The sequence below is a fragment of the Pantherophis guttatus genome, chromosome 1, assembly GCF_059756535.1.
Source record: "Pantherophis guttatus breed Tessera chromosome 1, ASM5975653v1, whole genome shotgun sequence".
NCBI lineage: Eukaryota > Metazoa > Chordata > Lepidosauria > Squamata > Colubridae > Pantherophis > Pantherophis guttatus.
Genome location: NC_142063.1, coordinates 284,325,033 through 284,344,397, shown reverse-complemented (window position 1 = coordinate 284,344,397; position 19,365 = coordinate 284,325,033). Strand labels below are relative to the sequence as shown.

At 34.8% G+C, this 19,365-nt stretch overlaps 1 protein-coding gene across 14 annotated transcripts in view; it reads right to left on the bottom strand.

The window, feature by feature from the left end:
* The window catches only part of BIRC6 (baculoviral IAP repeat containing 6), a 157,085-nt gene that overhangs the window by 83,216 nt on the left and 54,504 nt on the right, over nucleotides 1-19,365 (bottom strand). For 9 of the 14 annotated variants that reach the window (XM_034428129.3, XM_034428130.3, XM_034428136.3 and 6 more), the window contains exons 31-43: nucleotides 19,018-19,151; nucleotides 18,405-18,542; nucleotides 14,380-14,507; nucleotides 13,601-13,732; nucleotides 12,213-12,428; nucleotides 10,986-11,169; nucleotides 9,798-9,953; nucleotides 8,031-8,164; nucleotides 6,513-6,666; nucleotides 5,859-6,017; nucleotides 4,638-4,792; nucleotides 3,617-3,743; nucleotides 1,152-1,262 (exon numbers count right to left, since the gene is read on the bottom strand). In XM_034428129.3, the coding sequence (XP_034284020.2) occupies nucleotides 1,152-1,262; nucleotides 3,617-3,743; nucleotides 4,638-4,792; nucleotides 5,859-6,017; nucleotides 6,513-6,666; nucleotides 8,031-8,164; nucleotides 9,798-9,953; nucleotides 10,986-11,169; nucleotides 12,213-12,428; nucleotides 13,601-13,732; nucleotides 14,380-14,507; nucleotides 18,405-18,542; nucleotides 19,018-19,151 (1,928 nt within the window). The remainder of the gene's footprint in view (nucleotides 1-1,151; nucleotides 1,263-3,616; nucleotides 3,744-4,637; nucleotides 4,793-5,858; nucleotides 6,018-6,512; nucleotides 6,667-8,030; nucleotides 8,165-9,797; nucleotides 9,954-10,985; nucleotides 11,170-12,212; nucleotides 12,429-13,600; nucleotides 13,733-14,379; nucleotides 14,508-18,404; nucleotides 18,543-19,017; nucleotides 19,152-19,365) is intronic. The other 5 variants (XM_034428133.3, XM_034428134.3, XM_034428135.3 and 2 more) reach the window with 3 other exon arrangements.

The following is a 19,365-nucleotide window of genomic DNA, read 5'->3' as shown; positions in this document are numbered from 1 at the left end:
GTTTATCAAGATTATTTATCAAGGTTATAAAAACTGGGAATAAATAATGCATCTTTGGGGCTTACAGAATTTGGAAAGCAGATCATGGATGCTTACAGATATTCTCACAAAATGGCTACTATGAGTACGGTAAGTCTTTAACAAAGTATTTGGTTGGACATAGTCACAAAACACACAAATATCAGAAGACACAGTAGCCCCTAAGGATGCATATGACTATTCCACTTTAACATTGTCTTCCTTTTCTGTGTATGTGACCATACCACACAAGCAGGAATCTATATCCATCCAGTTTTCACTTGCTAAGAATGCTTATGCAGCCTATGCTAATAAATGTAAGTGATCTGCAAAATGTATCAAATTAAAAATGTTTTGAATTCTCAGAAATACTTTGTTTCAAATCCATAATCTGTATTTTGGGCTGGAGACAGCTGTTCTGACTTCACTGGAAGTGTCCCAGCCCTTTCTTAAGTGTTTGGACTCAATCTGAATTTAAAACAGAATTATTGCAAAGTCAATACATTTCAGACTAGAACGGTATGGGAACATTTTTTGCTTAGAACAACTGTTTTGAACCCCAAACAGTCATACAGTCCTAATAAATGCATTTAGAAATTGATCTTTTCTTTCAAGTATGTCAATTTTTCAATTTGCTTTTTAAGAACAGATTTTTAAAAATTAAGTGCTGGATGCATGAAAAGTATTTTCAGGTATACTGCTGCTAATGGAGATATTCCCTATCCAGTCATTGCTATCCACTATTCAGTATAAACTTATGGAGTTGATATGGTCTACACCAGGGTGTCAAACTCATGTTGTCACGGTGACGTCATGTGACGTATTGGAACTTTTTTACCCTTTGCTAAACCGGGTGTGGCCAGTGCATGACGCATCCAGCCTGCAGGCTGGGAGTTTGACAGCCCTGGTCTACACAAAGCATATGTTGTGAATTGAAATCTAGATTCATTTGATCAGTAATTCTCCATGTTCCATACACTGAATTAATATAAGAGGTTCTTATTTTATGCTGATATTTTAACAAATACACTGATTAAAATGAGGCATCAATCTACTACTTTTAGGCAAAACAATTTTTAAAATATCCTATTTTATAAAACGATAACTACATTTCAAACTTAACTTGAACTTACAATTGAACTGCATGTTTGTCATGAGAGTTAGGCTGTGAAGTACAAGGCACCATGTTCGCAGCAAGGTATTAGGATACCATGCCAAGACTGTCAGGAAGCTAGTTACTGATGCTGAAAAAAACCAAAGAAATCAAAAATAGCATATCACAACGATAAGTTGCAGTTTTTGGTATTATTGTTGAATTATTTGAAAAGGGAACTGATCATTTTTTTAGATAAGGAAAAAAAAATCATTATGCCAGACTCTTTAGTCTTTGGATCTCCCAAGCTAATAAATAAACTACGTATGTCACTTAGGAATAACATGCATGAAACTGGAAGAGTGAGACAGGAAAAACTGTTATAATTTCATCAGCATTCAAGATAAAAAAGTAAAATTCTGGTTTTGCTTTGGCTTCATTGTTTCCTCTCTGTTGAAACGAAGACCAAGACTTATTGGTAGTGGTCTTATTTCTGTATCCACAGCAATTAACAGAGTTGCTGTCATAGACTGTCTACAGGCATACTACCTGGCATCATTTCACATGTTGTCAATGTGTTTAGAATATGTCAAGATATGCATGCAGAAATCAAGCAATTTTGAACATTAAAAAAAATTCAGTGTTGGACATCCATGCAAGAATTTGATGATATATGAAGCAGCATTTGTTGTCTTATTTAGATAATGAGCATATAGCATATTAATGACCAAATTAGCCAACTGACCCTAGGATAAGTATTATTGCTCTTTTTCTTTACAGACTAATAAAAGGGGATAGTAATATATTCCTAACCCTCAAGCTTATGTACCTGTATATTGTGCAGCCCCCAGAGATAGAAAAATGGAAGAAAGCAGGCACCAAATCTTTGGGGGAGATGAGCAGTCTAGATATATGAAATATAAATGTGTGTGTGTGTATGTGTGTGTGTGTGTATGCATACATACATAGGTAGTCCTCAAGTTATGACCACAATTGAGCCCAAAATTTATGTTGCTAAGCGAGACAATTATTGAGTTTTGCCCCATTTTACAACCTTTCTTGTTACAGTTATTAAGTGAATCACTGCAGTCGTTAAATTAGTAACATAGTTGTTAAGTGAATCAGACTTCCCCATTCACTTTGCTTGTCAGAAGGTTGCAAAAGGTGATCCCATGACTCCAGGACACTGAAACAGTCTTAAATATGAACCAGTTGCCAAGCATATGAATGATGATTATGTGACCATGGGGATGCTGCAACGGTCATAAGTATGAAAAATGGTCATAAGTCATTTTTTTCAATGCTGTTGTAACTTTGAACAGTCACTAAATGAACGGTTATTAGTCGAGGACATACAAGCAATCAAAGAGATTAAAAGTGCCCACGTTTATTTTGAAGACAATTGATTGGAGATTCTACATGTGTTAAATACAGAATTTCTTTCAAATAAAAGAAACCCAGGAATTTATTTATTTATTAAATTTCTATACCGCCCACCTCACCTAAGTGACTCTGGGTGGTTTACAACAGCAGACAACATACTACAGAATGAGAAAGCATTCACTTATGCTAACTAATCTAAGGTATGAGAAAGAAACCTGATTCTGTAATCTGCACATTTTATCATTTTAAATGCTCCTTAATTGCTTAAGTGTATTATGTTTTACCCTAAAGGCCATTTATCTCTCTATCTCTCTATGTATTCACCATTTTACTGTCAGAATGACTTTTGGCTGTCTACCTAATATGGAGATCACTTAAAACAGTGTTAGAATTAACTCCAGTTGAAAGCTTAATTCATTTTTTAAGCATACTTTAATGTGAGAAAAAGGTATTCCAATATGTTTTATGGTAGAAAGAAAAAGTGGATTCAGGAATTGGTTTTCAAATACAAAGGAACAAAGGATATATAAAGGACTCAAAGTATCCATCTCCTATCTTTTTCTTTTTGGCAGTTAATTTTAACTGGAGATATTTCTTCAATTTACCATACAATCTAACAAAAAATCCAATCTGAATATATAGGTAGTCCTCAACTTTACGATCACAATTGAACTCAAAATTTCTGTTGATAAGTGAGACATTTGTTAAGTGAGTTTTGCCCCATTTTACGATCTTTCTTGCCACACTTGTTAAGTGAATCACTGCAGTTGTTAAGCTAGTAACATGGTTGTTAAGTGAATCTTGCTTTCCCATTGGCTTTGCTTGTCAGAAGGTGGCAAAAGATGATCACATGACCCAGGGACACTGCAACCGTCATAACTATGAGTCAGTTGCCATGTGTCTGAATTTTGATCACACAACCATGGGTATGCTGCAACGGTCGTGTGAAAAATAGTCGTAAAGTTACTTTTTAAGTGCCATTTTAACTTCAAAAGGTCACTGAATGAACTGTTGTTAAGTCAAGGACTACCTGTAGTACAGTATACTGAATACAGAAGAATCCCAGTATTTTTAAAACTACTTATTTAGATCAATGCAGCAGTGCACAGTGATGCAGCTCACCTTGGTTTAAAGGAATGACAGGTGTCCGGTTGGCATTGTATAAGAAAATGTCAGTACAGTTGTCTTTAGTTCCAGAAGTTCCAGAATTCAGGCTTAATGTGAGCCATAACTGTAGTAGGGACTCAAGCTAGAGAACAAATATTAGCAGCTGTTATTCAAAAGGCAGACTGTATTATTTCTGTCATATTTTAATTTGTATGGTTACTAAAAGCAGATTAATAACCAGTTTGTCAAAGCAGCAACATAACATCCAAATTAATGTTTGCTTGTGTTTGACTTGTTGTTTTTCAAGAAAATATTTTTGTTTGTTTTATTGGAGCTTAATAATTTCATTTGTTCCCCTAAAGTTCCATTGCTTACTTGAAAACTTAGGTAGGTACTTATTTTAACAATATAATTGTATTTACTAATGAAACCATCTCAGAATCCAGAAGATGACATTATAAAAATGTAATACTGTAAATCACAGCTTAAATATATATTATAACTGGATATGTTGGATGAATGTTATGTGCAAACTCATCCCACGAAACTACAGTTTAAAGCACCAGTGCATGGCTTCATAGAATCTACATAAAAATGTATTATATTATGTTTTAGTATAATATGTGAGTGATGTGAGCACAAATGCATGCCTATTTTTTAAAATGATAAAAACAGCTTTTAATTAAAATTATGCTATTAATATTTTGTTGTTAACTAGCGCTTTACCTATAAGAATTATCTCAGCCTTAGAATATATTGTTTAATTTGCAAAAGTACATCATAAATGATATTCATCTATGTGTATGTATGTCTGTTCTGGAAATACGTATCAATTTATTTTCAAATACAGTATATTTATTAAAGTAATATGGCACAGTCACAATACTTTTATTAGAAACATCAACTTGAAAATACAAACAGCAGACTAGGCATCAACACAATAAATTATAGGGCTGAGCGAGTGTACATTTCTTGATACTAAATGCCAACACAGTATATGAACTTTCTACAAATTCCAACAGCAACAATTATGTACCTGAACATGATGGACTTGTAACATGGAAAATAGTTTATTGAAGCATGTGCTTAACACTGGAATGGAGGACAACTGGATAATAAACTGATTGTTTTGATTTGAAGTATGCAAACCACGAAGCAAAGAATCATCTGTTCCACCAGGAGACTGAGTTACTAGCAAAAAAAGAAAAGCCAAGATATTTTTAATTACAAAAGAGAATCACATAGTATTTGTCACTGAATGTGTTATTCTTCCAAAATATTGTGATCAGTTTCCTAGAATTCAAACTGAATTAAATAACTTGAAAAAACAGATGGATGTAACAATAACTTAAGGTCAAACTGTAATTAGTCTGGCAAACATACTGCTAGGAAATTTATTTAAATTCTTTGCATATCCTATGTCAGGGGTGTCAAACTCATGATGACACATTGTCATCACGTGATGTATCACAACTTTTCCCCCCTTCGTTAAAAGGGGGGTGAGTGTGGCCAGTGCATGATGTCCTATTTTCTAGAAAACACCTATATTATTTAATGTTTTGCTATTGTTTATGTCTGCATGCTTATTGTTATATACTGTAAATAACCACCAAGTTGATAAATATTAGCTAGACAAATTGACACTTGTTGAAATAACATCTTAAGAACATTCTAAAAAGATAAATAGATTTCCCAAATAGGGAACTCCAATATACTTCAAAAGCCCTCTCATATATATAATATATTTATAATGAACTAAGAAATTAATAGGGTTTGTAAAACTAGGTGTATGCTGGGAAGTTAATATTTATTTTATTTATTTATTTTATTAGTTCGATTTATATGCCGCCCTTCTCCGGAGACTCAGGGCGGCTTACAATGCATTAAGCAATAGCCTTCATACTTTTGTATATACCTGCTCAGTAGGGCTTTTTGGCCCCCCCGAACAGTGTTCTATTTTATACAAAGTCAGCTTATTGCCCCCACAAACCGGGTCCTCATTTTACCTACCTCGAAAGGATGGAAGGCTGAGTCAACCTTGAGCCTGGTGAGAATTGAACTTGCAGTAATTGCAGGCAGCTGGCAGCTAAGTGCTACTTTAACAGCAGTTTAGTCCGCTGCACCACCAAGACTCCTTGGTGTACTTAATATGTAATTATGTCAATTATACCTAATTGTTACTAGATATAATTGACATAATACAACCACTATTCAGCTACAAATTCCAGACTATCTACAATAGCAAGAGAAAGATTACCATAACATTCAGAGATGCTTAGGTTTAACTGTGCAAAATTACATGTAGGAGATGTATTGGTCAGGGCCTGCAAAATGGAATCGGCTTCCAGAGTAGACATCATTTTCAGCATCAGTTCTGCTTGATGTTCCAATCCAACCTCTAAACGTGCATCTAAAGCTTTGAAAAGAATCAAATAGAATCAAATAAACACATTTGTAAATTACATCAAAAAGGTAAAACTCTACATATTTTAATATTGTATTAAACATTAATAAGTTATTAAATATTTGTTTATTCTTATATAAATGTTTACACTGATTCATACATTTGGAAATACTTTTAAAATGAATTAAAATAGAAACTAATTATAAAAATGTGCAAACATGAGCAAAGAGTTAAATACATCAAGTCAGAAAGATCTTTATTCTAAGTAGCAAGACATGGTTCCAAAACAGAAAAATGTCCAGTTCTTTAATAGACTTTTTTAAAAATGCAACATTGTACACCTCTTGTCTAACAGGATACTGAATCAGAGTTTCCTAATTATTATCTCTAAAAACACTTTTTAAGCATAGTTTGCATAACTGAAATTGTGCAAAAGAGAACATGTATTTTTTTTTACCACAAATACAGTATTTTCTGAAATTGGGCTGCAAAGTAAAACTAGCTTACCTTGAGAGACTGATACACTCACAATCTGTGATCCATTCTTCTCAGTTGTAACTGGTGGTTTTGCCACAGAAATTCCAACACCTCCAATATAAGGATTGTAATTGTATGTACCATAATCAGCACCCCAGTAATCATACCAGGTGCTACTTATAGGCTTTATAAAATAGAAAAGAAAAAAAAATGGTCTGAAATTCCTCAAAATAAAATAATTTTTTATAACTTTTTTTCTGTGATTCTCAACTAGATCGTGTTTTCAGTATTTGTATCCTAACATCATGATCTATATTTATAAGGAAATCAACAGTCTTTTATTTTTGCCATATAAGCTGCCAACTATACTGGCAGTTTTCAGATCAATATGTTCTTTCACTGAACTATAATTTTGACAGTATAAAGGGAATGGCCCAGCTAATATTTACATCACTTTTTCCCAACTCATTATTGGACCATTATTTTGTATTATCACTCCAATCACCTGCTAAATGGCCATGTTGAAAGGAGCTGAAATTCAAAGTATCTTTGAAGAAGATTGCTTTACATGATCATATGCCCAGAATGGAAACAAATGAATTATAAAGTACCGTGTTTTCCCGAAAATAAGACCCTGTCTTATAATTTTTTGAACCCTGAAATAAGTGCTTGGCCTTATTGCCATGCGCTCAAAAGCCCGATTGGGCTTATTATCAGGGGATGTCTTATTTTGGGGGAAACAGGGTATCAAATAATTCAAATTCAAAAATTACAATGGTGTATAAATAGATCTATTACTATTATTCTCAAAATCAAATTCTAGCACAGACATGTTTCCTATGATGACCATTAAGTCCTCTGAATGTCCCTCCTTCCAGAGTTTATTTTAATCATACGCTGTGACACATGAATGTAAAGAATCTAAAGAATCTATACTTACAGATCCAACTATAATTAAATGCTTAAGTGGCCTCTGTAGTGTGACATGTCTAGAATCTGATCTGTAGTTCAGATTTACAATCTCAGATCAATAATGTGTGCCCACTTTCTGCTTATGAATTGGTCCTACCAATATAATACTGAACAGTACTATAATATTACTCCATGTGTTCAAGTTTTAATGATGTGTTTAAAACACCTGATTTTTGTTATAAGCAATAAAATATATTTTTCTCCATTATTTTTAAAAATATATTTATAAGTTTTTTTCCCCTCTTCCATTTCTTTACATACAAAAATAATAAAAATGCTTAAAATGATGCATTTTACAATCATTAGGATTTTAGGGAATGTCTAGAAATACCACTTACACTTTAACTATGTTCTTTGTATTTGTTACTCTTAAGAATATTTGTTAGAATGAAAATATAACTTGTATATAAAAGTAATCTCAAAACAAACCTAAGAAGTTTATAATGAAAATGGTATTGATACCTGTGTATTGTACAGGATTCTATCATGTTAATATCAGAAACACCCATTTGGAAAAGAGCTAAGATGGTGTCATAGGGTTTTGCAGCTATTTTAAAAATGCATTATGTTCTATACCTTGAAGACTTTTGCTGCCAGAGGATCTTTTTCCAAATCAATATCTAGTGGATCAATGTCAACTTCCATCAGGTCTTGTAATAACTCAAGATCAATGTCTTTGTCTTTTTCCAAAGATGACAGAGGTGGAGTACCTTTGGGTGATTCAAACAGTGTATTTATTTACTGAATTTATAGACTACCCCATTGTCATGACTCTGAGCAGCTTACAACAACAAGTACAACAATAAAAACAGAAGCTTACAAAAAAATACAGGCAGTTCTTTTCTTCTACCTATAATTGAGCCCGGAATGATGCCAGCTGTGCCTGTTATTAAGAGGGCTGTTATGTGATGACCCAATCTTACATTTTTTCCACAAGCCATTAAGTGAATCACCATGGTTGTAATCAAATCTATGGTCATTAAGTGAATGCTGAGGTCATTAACTGAATACATTGTTTGCAATTGGCATTTTTTGCTGGAAACCAGACGTAAATGCAGATTTCTGGCAAAAACACTGTAAATCATGGTTACATGAATGTGGGATTCTGAAAACGGCTGAACACCAGAGAGAGGATCCAGGCCTCCTGGGCATGGGGCGGGGGGTGGGGAGAGGAGAAATTGTGAGAACAATGGCATTTGCTAGTGTATTTGCCAGATTTGACGTCTGTTCCTCCAGTGTGCAGAGGGATTGCTCTCCCCAGTGGGGATGGAGAGAGTGTCTAGGCCTCTCAGGTACAGGAGCCCTGGCCCCTTTGTCTCCATAGCATGCACAGGAAGCCTGGACCATTTCTCTGGTGCTCCACTTAACAAGTGCAACTGGGAGAACTAGGATCATAGTTGGTGAATGAAGTGTTAAAACTACCAAAAATTCTGGGCCCATTTGTGGTTATAGGTAGAGGATTACCTATAGTTTGCAACAGAAAATAGAAATTCTTTGTCTATCTACTCACTAAGTCTTGGAATGTGAATTCTGAATTTCTATTATGCACAAAAATGTGGGGGAGGAAAGTAAAATGAGGCTTACATTATACACTCTAGAGCAGTGATGGCTAACCTTTTTGTTTTTGTTTACTGGCAGTTTATTGATTGGGGCATTGCAAACTATGCAAAAGAGATAATCAACCAGCCCAAAAGAGAAAAAGACTCCAGCTCCTCTTCACCAGTAATCAGCATTCAGATCAGCATAGATTAATTTCAAGGTTAACTTCAGACCAACAATCAAATAAGCAATACCCCAGTCAAAAAACTGCCAAAGGGCCATCAGTAAACAGCCCAACCAAAGAATCTCTAAGACCACCTCCACCCATACAGGCAGGCAAGGCACCAGAATATAAACTGACAGCAAACCACACTCCTTACTAGCACTGGTGATGTTAGGTGACTAGTTAGGTTAACGAAATATCTGCAAGAAAACAAGCAAGCTTAGAAGGCAAATATATATGTCCCAGAATAACCTTGCAAAATCCAATATGGGGTTGGTCATCGGGACCAGAGATTTATTTTTCTGAGCTTTCAGACTTGAGCTGGAGCCCATCCTCAGGGAACTTCTCTCTAGCAGACTGTGTGCTTTGGGCTATTTTGTGTGTGGCGTTTATATGCTGCCTGGTTGTGTGTAGCTTTTTAGCCGCTGAGTACTGAAGTTGCTTAGTACTACTTGACACCAGCAGAACTGTATACTTTCCCAACAACTACTGGAGTCCAAGAATGTTTAGCAGAATTGCCAAAGCAAAAAAAGAACAGTTTTAAACAATTCAATGCCATTATGCAAGTTATATTGATTTACCTGTAATGTCATGTGATAAAGGCTCGTCAATAGTTTCCACTAACTGAGCTGCAGACTGCTGAAGAGCGTCATCTGAATCTACAGTTGAAGTTCCTGCCTCCTCTCCTACTGCAGCCTCCTCCATGGCTTCAGCAGCTATTGGAGCCAACAGTTCTCCTGAATGGTACAAGGAAGAGTTACTGGCATAGACAAAGATGGGTATCATTTTTAAAAGAAGCCTGGTGGAGGCTGAGACATGTACCAAAAAATTATCTAATCTAAATATAATTACCCAGGTAACTTCCCCCCCCTCCCACATTGAAAATATTTAGGGCAAAAAATAGTTCCAATGCTGAGGTATGGCGTGGAATTGTGTGGCCTTACAAAAGTTTCCTCACTGGAATAAGTTCAGATCCATTTTTTAAAGAAGCATACTGGGAATTGACAAGCACATGTAAGCTTCAACGGTCAGAGCAGAAGCAGGTTTTCATTCCATACAGTCACTCAATAATTAGTTAAAATAGTTTTTAACCTATTGGCAGAAAAGCCATTCAATGGGCCCTGATAGACTACCCAAAATATGTTTAGTGGAACAGTTTAAGATACAGCTTAGCCTATCTCCTGCATAAACTGAATTACCAAACTTGTTTCATAGCATGGGTTTTCCACCTAATATTTACTCTCAACTGCCTCCCAGGAAAAGGAAATTTTCAAACAGAGTCCTAGATATCAGTATCCAAGGAAACATGGAGTTATTGGCAAAAAAATAGATCTTTAATTTGATTGGCTAAGAATGAAGCCATTTTCCAATGTGGAAAAATACCTGCCAATGAATTTGATGCGATTCTTATGAAGGGCCTATTCTGGAGCAGGATTTGAGGTGCTAGATTCCATGACTAAACATAGGTGCTTCCCTCACTTACCGTATTATAAAATGATGTATAGAGAAGGCAGTTCAGCTAAGAACCCGTTATACCAAACAAATTGGGATATTATATACAGACGAAATATTTTTTCTCTATTTACCACATACATATTTTATTGTTGCATTTTTTATCTATTTTATCATGGAATTAGTTCCTTTATTTTACCTTTATTTTATTGTCTTTGATATGGTTCAAGACTAATTAATTAACTACTACTCCTTCACTGTTCCCACTGCAGGTAACCAAAACATTTTCCATAGATAAAATATAATTTTTAACAAACCTGCTAGAATATCTTGCAGCATACATGTCAGAGAATATTGAGCCCATGCTCCTCCCCAAGAGATATCACCTCTGTTAAAGTCTGTTCCAACCAGAAGCAGTAGCAGCCTTTCTAACTGAGCTTCATTCACAATTTCACACAAATGAATTGTAGGCCTTGTTGCATTTGCAATTCTAGCAAGAACCTGAAATAAAAACAGGTAGACAAAATTCTCTTTGCCGCAACTTGTTTCATATCTATGGAGAACACAACACTTCTACAAAATAAAGATTTGAATATTTAGCAATTGTAATTTACACATGTATTTATAAATAATGGTAAAGGAATTTAGAATGATACCAGAAATATTGATAGATCAAAAGAAGAAATAAGACAATCCTTCTGGTTTGAGAGTATATGTAACTTTAGTTTGATGTCTTCCATCTGTAGTTGGGGAAGTTGTTCTCATATAAAGAGTCCCCCTCCCCCATTTCTAATTTCTTTATTTTTAATTTTATCTTGGAAATTGCAAAGTTGAAAACTATAACACAAGAAAATATAAATTACTAAAAGTTATTGTGCTGTAACCAACAGTGTTTCTATCTAAGTGAACAACACTTTCAAAAACTCCCAACAAAATTTTGGTTTATTTCCCACCACTTTTGTGCTATAATGATTCAGATTTTTGCCAGTTATAAGGAACACAATGGCAACTTTTTTCAGAGGCTAAGTCTGAGGGTTAGTCTGAGGGTTAGTCTAAGTCTGAAGGCTAAGTCAAGAGGGGGAAAGAAGCAAAATTTAGGTGCTCTGGTTAGCATAAGTTAAAGGTTCATGTAAAGCAAAACTGCTATTTGATACAATCCACAGCTTTTGCTTCAGCACAGAGGATTAAGAAAAAACATAGATGATTTTATATAAACAACAGCTAGGAAAAGGTACACCGTATTGATGGAATTATATTTAAAGCCCAACAACCAGCTTCCTTCTCTTGTGGAAACTTACTTATTGAAATCTAATCCTACCAGAGCAAAACTCCTCGGGATCAGAACAACAGTGGATGTTTTAAAATGTTTATCATCTCAAATCATGCTATTTTATTATTTCTTCCTCAAGGGGCTGAAGTCATCATACTTTTAGATGACAAATAATTATTGGGAAAGAATTTTGTGAGAACTGCTGATCCAACCTAGCGTACTGAAATGCAAGCTTCAAGATTTATTTCTATTAACTGCATTGCATAATTCATACCTTGCATACAAATAACAGCAAATCCGCATGACAAGTAAAATCCATTGACAACAGAAAGAGGGCCAGTTTCTGCACTACTGAAATACAGCGCTCATGTGCCAATGTAAATGGAAGGGGCTCAATTTCTGGAGTTTCTTTTGCAGTTGATACTTCAGTGTCTAACGTAGAACGAGGCCACTCTGCAGTCCGTCGTAAGCGTATCAAATCCTTAAAGTGCTACATAAATTATAAACACAAACACATTTGCCATTATTCAACTATTCATTGAATCATATGAGTCGATAATTTCACAAAGGAAAAAACAACCACCACATAAATCACTAGTATCAGTAACACAGTATTTCAATCAAAAAGAAATAAGAAAACATTGAGTTCTCTTATTTTATGTAAGCCTTAGATTACAATATTACACAATTAGTCCAAATAAATACATGTCTATTTAACTAAACATACATAAGATTATTTCCTAAATCACAGCACAACATTTGTTGTTTTCAAATTTATAATTCTTGTAAGAATCAAATTAACTGATTACATAAACTATTACTCAACTATTATCACACTGAACCCTTTGGATAAGACACTGGATAAACCTAATGTCTTATCAGTAAGGGATAGTAATTGGAACATATTACTATCTAGATTAGATGGTGTGAAAACACAAACATAATGTATGATTATTGGACTTCAAGGGAGGATTTCTCAAAACTTTGTACAACTTGCCTCAAAAATACAAAAATAAATATTCCTAAAAGAAATAACTGAAACTGATAGCCAAAACTATTTCAGACAATTCTGTGGACCAAAAAGTGCTTAATTAAAACACCATTTTATTTGAAGAGCATCCTATACCACATAATAAAAGAATGGATAGTGAAGGGGAGTTGTTTGAAAAAGACAATTCCAACTTCCTTTGCCCTTACTTAGTAGCATAATTATTTGGATACAGCCCATGCACCTTTTCTGATGACTCAAAAAAAGAGCACAATTGGAGAATTGTTGAAATATTCTAATTTAATCTTAATTTTTTATTATAAGGAAGTATTTTGATGTGAATAACCCACAGCATTATTTAGAAAGCAGTTTATAATATATGTATATGTATATGTATATGTATATGTATATGTATATGTATATATATATAAACATACACACACACACACACACACACACACACACACACACACATACATACATATCAACAGATATCTATGTTAGAATTGATTAGTTCTAAAACCAGAGATATAGCAGGTAGCTGAATAAACAAGTTAGGCCTTAAGAGGCATAACAAAATCATATGTGGAAAAAATGAACCCAAAACATATTTTTAATTTGCAGAAAAAGATATTTCTGCGCGAGACAATAAATATAATTGCAGAACATCATACCTTTGACGTGGCCTGCTTTAGTTTTGCCTGTTCTACTAAAAGTTTATAGGATGATCCTTTGTTGCTTTGTATTTTTTCTTTTTCCATCTGTTCCACCAAAGCCTTCTGTTTTGCTTTTAATAAGTTAAGTTGCTAAAAGAAAATGTTAACATTATATAAAAATGTATATAATAAAATGCAAAATAGATATGCACTTTCATAGGATGGTCAAGTTAAAGTTTTTTTTTAATTTTAGTTTTTATATTTACAAAACTTTAACAGGCTGCCAACAGACCTGAATTACTAAGCCAGTTTCAGTAACAGATTTAAGGTTGCAGAAACTGGTGAGGCTTCAAACACTATATATAGGACCAGATATTTGCCAAGTGTTTGTCCTCACTGTCAAGTTTTCCAAACGTTGTATAATGAGCAAGTTAAATAGAACAGTGGTTTCTCACATTACTCCCTTCAAAGTTTCAGACTTATGTGAACTCAACTTCTACCAGGATGGTGGAAATCTCTGATTCTACCCTGCAGGGCACGCATAGGATTTCCTTAGATCCCTTGTCTGCAATTATTATATTGTCAGTATCAGTCACACTTTCAGTTAGGTTCATGGTTGCTGTGGGAAAGTCAGGCAACTGGAATTTCCTTTAACTTGCTTCAGTGCATTCCAGCTATATGCTACCTAACTTATAAAATATTGCTCTGAATATAAAACATGAATTGCATCTCAAAAGCATAATATCCTCCTATAATTTAGGGAAAAAAGAAAATCATTAATATGAGCTAGAAGTTACCTGTTTGTGATGAACAAGCTGTTTCCTGATCTTTCTGGAATATAACCTATCTAAGCTACTGTTGCCTTTTGAAGATCTATTGAGGCTCTGTGTATGTAAATTATTGTTAATGAAACTCCACTGATTGCCTGAAAAGCAAAACAAAATGATATTTCAAATTTGGTAGTCAATGTTTTACACACAGACCACATATACACACGAAAATCAGTACACGTATCTTGAAAAAAGAAAAAAAAAGTATTTTGTTAGTTTGTTAAAGGGTACAAACATTGATTGAATTATTGTTATGGATGCTAGGAAAATAACTGATTTAGCTTCATTGAAAGGACCACAGATGGTATTTAGAAACAGCTAGTTTATATCTTTCAAAACAGGGCTTTTTAAAAATGAAATGTTAACTGAATGATCAAACAAACAAACAAGTCTTTTTTAAAATGAAAGCAAAAAAGACATTAAATGTTGCACAAGAAAATCAGATGAGAAAGGAAGTCCTATGCAATAAATCTGTATATATCAGCCAGTGATAAGCTTTCAGGCTGAATAACCTTGCCCTCATCTTATATTATCCTAACATTTCACCAGCATTTTCAGAGCCAGTGTGAATCGTTTTGTAGTGTACAGGTAGTCCTCGACTTCATTTAGTGAGTGTTCAAAGTGACAATGGCATTGAAAAAAGTGACTCATGACCGTTTTTTCAGACTTATGACATCTGCAACATCTCCATGGTCATATGATTAAACCAGTGCATATTTATGACCGTTGCAGTGTCTCGGGGTCAAGTGATCACCTTCTTGTGACCTTCTGACAAGCAAAATCAATGGGAAAGCCAGATTCACTTAACAACTGTGTTACTGAATTAACAACTGCAGTGATTCACTTAACTGTGGGAAGAAAGGTCGTAAAATGGGGCAAAATTCACTTAGCAACTGAAATTTTGGGCTCAATTGTGGTTGTTAAGTCAAGGACAACCTGTACTTCATGGCATCTCACAGGCAACTGAACAGGAACTGCTTGATTGGCACTGCCTGTAAAAACTCAGATCAGCCTGAAACTGAGTGGAGCTTAGAACATTCCTTTGTAACAATTAAGATCCCAAATATTTCTTTTTATTAAGAATCTATTCAATTACTTTATAATCTGTATATCTTAAAATTAAACTTAACTGAAAGTTTGTATCTTTTAATCAAACCATTGGAAAACTATCCAAAAATCTGAGAACCATAGATCTGTTACTACAAAGCGTATGATACAATTCCAGAATTTTTTGAAACGTGTATGGCAGGGGAAGGGAGAAAACAGCAGCTAGCATTTATGTCAATTAAAAGCCTACTAACCCAGAATTCAACTTAAACCTGGGCTGCTGTGTTATTTAAGGTGTGGCTCATGCTGCTTTATGGTTGTTGCTTTTGTCAGTTTGCATGATTACCACCAGTTTTATTGCACTCCACTCTGGAATTCATTTTAATGAAAAGCAGGCTAACGATTCAAACAGGTAAATAAATGGCAGTCAATTGTTTTTCTATAATATAAAATTATAAGCAAACACTAGTGAACAAAATCCCAAACCAAAAGACTCTCCCAGCCCTTATTCATACTTATTTATTCAAGCGGGAAGGATTTCTATCCTGAATAATGAAAAAAAAGAAAGGAAAGGAAAGGAAAGGAAAGGAAAGGAAAGGAAAGGAAAGGAAAGGAAAGGAAAGGAAAGGAAAGGAAAGGAGGAAAAAAGTGGACTAGACATGGGTATAACTGTTGGTAACTCCTTAACTCAAATATACACTTTACTTGGATTGCATAGTTACTGCTTTACTCCAGGAAAAGAAGAACCTTTCTTTAAAAGTAAATGTGTATACACTTATTGCTACTTTGTATCACCTTTTCAGCTCTGGATATCAAGTGCTGCCCATCCCTATGTTTTCCCTAATGGCTTAATCCAAAGGGAATTAATATGCCTGCAGGTATGTCCCTTGGCATACAGCAGGTTTCCTGCCCCGTCTGATTATTAAAGCATTTTTTTAAACAGATGAACAATTGATAAATTGATAGATGGACAGAAATGAAGCTGGACTATAATATTCTTATAGGAATAATTCCAAATATAACACAGATCTATAGATAATCTGAGAAAATGAAAGTAGGTGATTGTTGCTCAGGGCTTTCTCTTTGGAAATGGGGAGATACTGGAAATGTGGCCAGGAAAAAAAATAGTGAAATGGTAAAGAGCAACCTGAGAAAATAGCAGCTGGTGGAAAAAATCCTCAGGCTGTGTTACAGTAACTCAGTATTTTTTGAGTGGCCATGTATCTTGGCAGTCATTTTGTGAATAGACAAGTCCCACCAAACTTTATTCCTACTTCTGTCTAACTGTTAATGAACACTGGGAATATTATGGAACAAGTTAAATTTATTTGTAAATACCGAAGAACTGATTAGAAGGGTGTGACTAAAAACTATTCTTTACAATGTTTACTCTTGCAAGTATTTGACATTCTGATTTTCACTTTGTAGCCTATTTAGAAACAGAAGAACAAGACCAAGTGATGATTCTGAAATTTGTTGCAGGACCTAGAGGCTGTTTGGGTCTGAACTGGGAGAAACAGGTTCAGGTTCAACCCTGGCAAGATGGTGTGACTTTAAATACATGGTCTTCCTAGTTCTGGAGAGTTCTAATTTTGATCCTGAATGGGACTGCATTGGCCAGTGAAGAGCTTGCAATTTAAGGCTCTTCCTGGATTCTCCAGTTTCTGCTTTAGAAGCTGGTACTACCTGTGGCATTACCGCAAATCCAGCTTCTGCACCAGTTATGCTCATTTCTGGATTGATAGGCTTTCCTTACAGTCAAGCCTTGGTTATCTTGTGGTTGGAATACAATAATGTTTTCTACATGGACTGTCCTAGAAAAAAATGATAGATTCAGAATGCGGCAGCCCAAGCAGTGACAGGCAAACCTCACTATGTCCACATGAAGCCTTTGCTATGTTAGCTGAACTGATTACCAGTTGGTTTCTGAGTGCAATGCAAAGTGTTGGTTATTACAGGTACTCGTTTAATGGACATTTGTTCAACAATTGTTTAAAGTTACTATATTGCTGAACAAATGGTACCCTGGAAATTTGTCAAATAAATAATTTTTCCAACACAATAACAGTGCTCCTAGACTGAGGAGCAAGGATGTCCAGCACACACAACTCCCCCCCCGCCCTTTGTTTCTACTTGCCATTGCAAGTATTGAACTAATCAAATAGCTAATCAGCAGAATGCTTAATTCAGTATCTGAGATTGGGATACTGGTTCTCTCTAAAATGGAAAATTAAGATTATTTTGTTTTGGAACAACAGTGCAGGACCTTCAATTCTAGTAATATTCCAAGGTGTAAATGCAGGGGTGAAATCCAGCAGGTTCTGGAGAACCGGTAGCAGAAATTTTGAGCAGTTCGGAGAACCAGTAGCGGAAATTTTGAGTAATTTGGAGAACTGGCAAATATCACCTCTGGCTGGCCCCAGAATGGGATGGGAATGGGGATTTTGCAGTATCCTTCCCCTGCCACGCCCACCAAGCCATGCCCACAGAACCGATAGTAAAAAAAATTGGATTTCACCACTGTGTCAATGGTTATATTAGCCATTGGACTAATTAGACAATGATTGAATGGAGTAAAAAGATTGTAAAAGGAGTGGCAAAACCTGGGGGTGGAGTTAAAAGAGAGATCAGTCTAGAATCCCTACATAGTTACAAGCAAAGTAAATCTCCCACCCACCCACCCAAATTCTATTATTTAACCCCAAGCAGATGCTAACCATTAGTTGAGAAGATTCCTGTGCAAAGGGATGATTAACAATAAGTCAGTTTAATTGGACCTTCATGTGTGGATTTGATCTTTCATGCCTGACAAACAAGTTCATAGCTGTTTACAATAAGATTTATCAAAAATTGTAGTTTATTATTCTATGCAAACATGACTGCCCTTTTTCAGGTACTATATGCTCATTAATATGTTTTACCATCTTAAGTAGTATATACTACACCTGTCAAGAATCTTTCTCTCTCTTTTCCATTCAAAGGCTTCTTAGATGTAGCTGCTTCATCTTCCACTGTTGCCACATAGTCTAAGAGTCTAGATACCAACATTACAACCCAGCTAATCATAGGAATGTCCAGAACGCCTTCAAAATAAGAGAATTTGTTTAAGTAATTATTAAGACAAAATATACTAACAGATTTTTTTCCCAGAATCTCAAAATAGGTTACATATCTCTCTTCTCCTCACATAGAAAAGCAGAAAAAAAAGTGCTTAAACTTTGATAACCATGAGGAAATTATTTGCTCAACTACTTGGGAATAAATTTTAATACCTAAAATGAATGCTTTGAAATTAGATTCAGTCAAATTAGTGTGCAATGGTTGTCTGTGATTTTTTTTTCCTTCTAAAGCTCATGTGCATGGGCTTAAAAAAAAAAAGCCCAGCTCATAACAGACAACCAATAGATGGTAGCCAAGAATTAAGGTTTTCTGTTATCTGTCTGTTTCCATCTAATTGTGATCTGGACTGTATTTTACAATCCTGCATAAAACAGTTATATTAATAGTGTTGGACTGACTTTTTTTTAAATCTAATATTATTTTAGAAATGTATGGTACCTTCTGAGCATCTGTGGATAGGTAATTGAGGCTGAAGAGGAGACAAGAGATTATCCAAGAGATTCAACAAACTTTCTAAGACACCAGTGTTGCTGAGTGATCTTTGACCAATGCAAGAAAGCAACATGAAGACCCTAAATATAAAAAGCAAGTAGTTTAAAAGTATTCCTGGCTTCTTTAATAAGTAGCAATACTTCACAAGAGAGAAAAAAAAGTTGATCCTAGGGAATCAATCATTTATTTCTCTTTTGTTCTTCAGGCATAAAGAACTAAATCATACTGATAGCATTAAATATACAGATGACAAATTTTTTTTTGAAGGTACGTTATAGGCTATGTATAGCAATA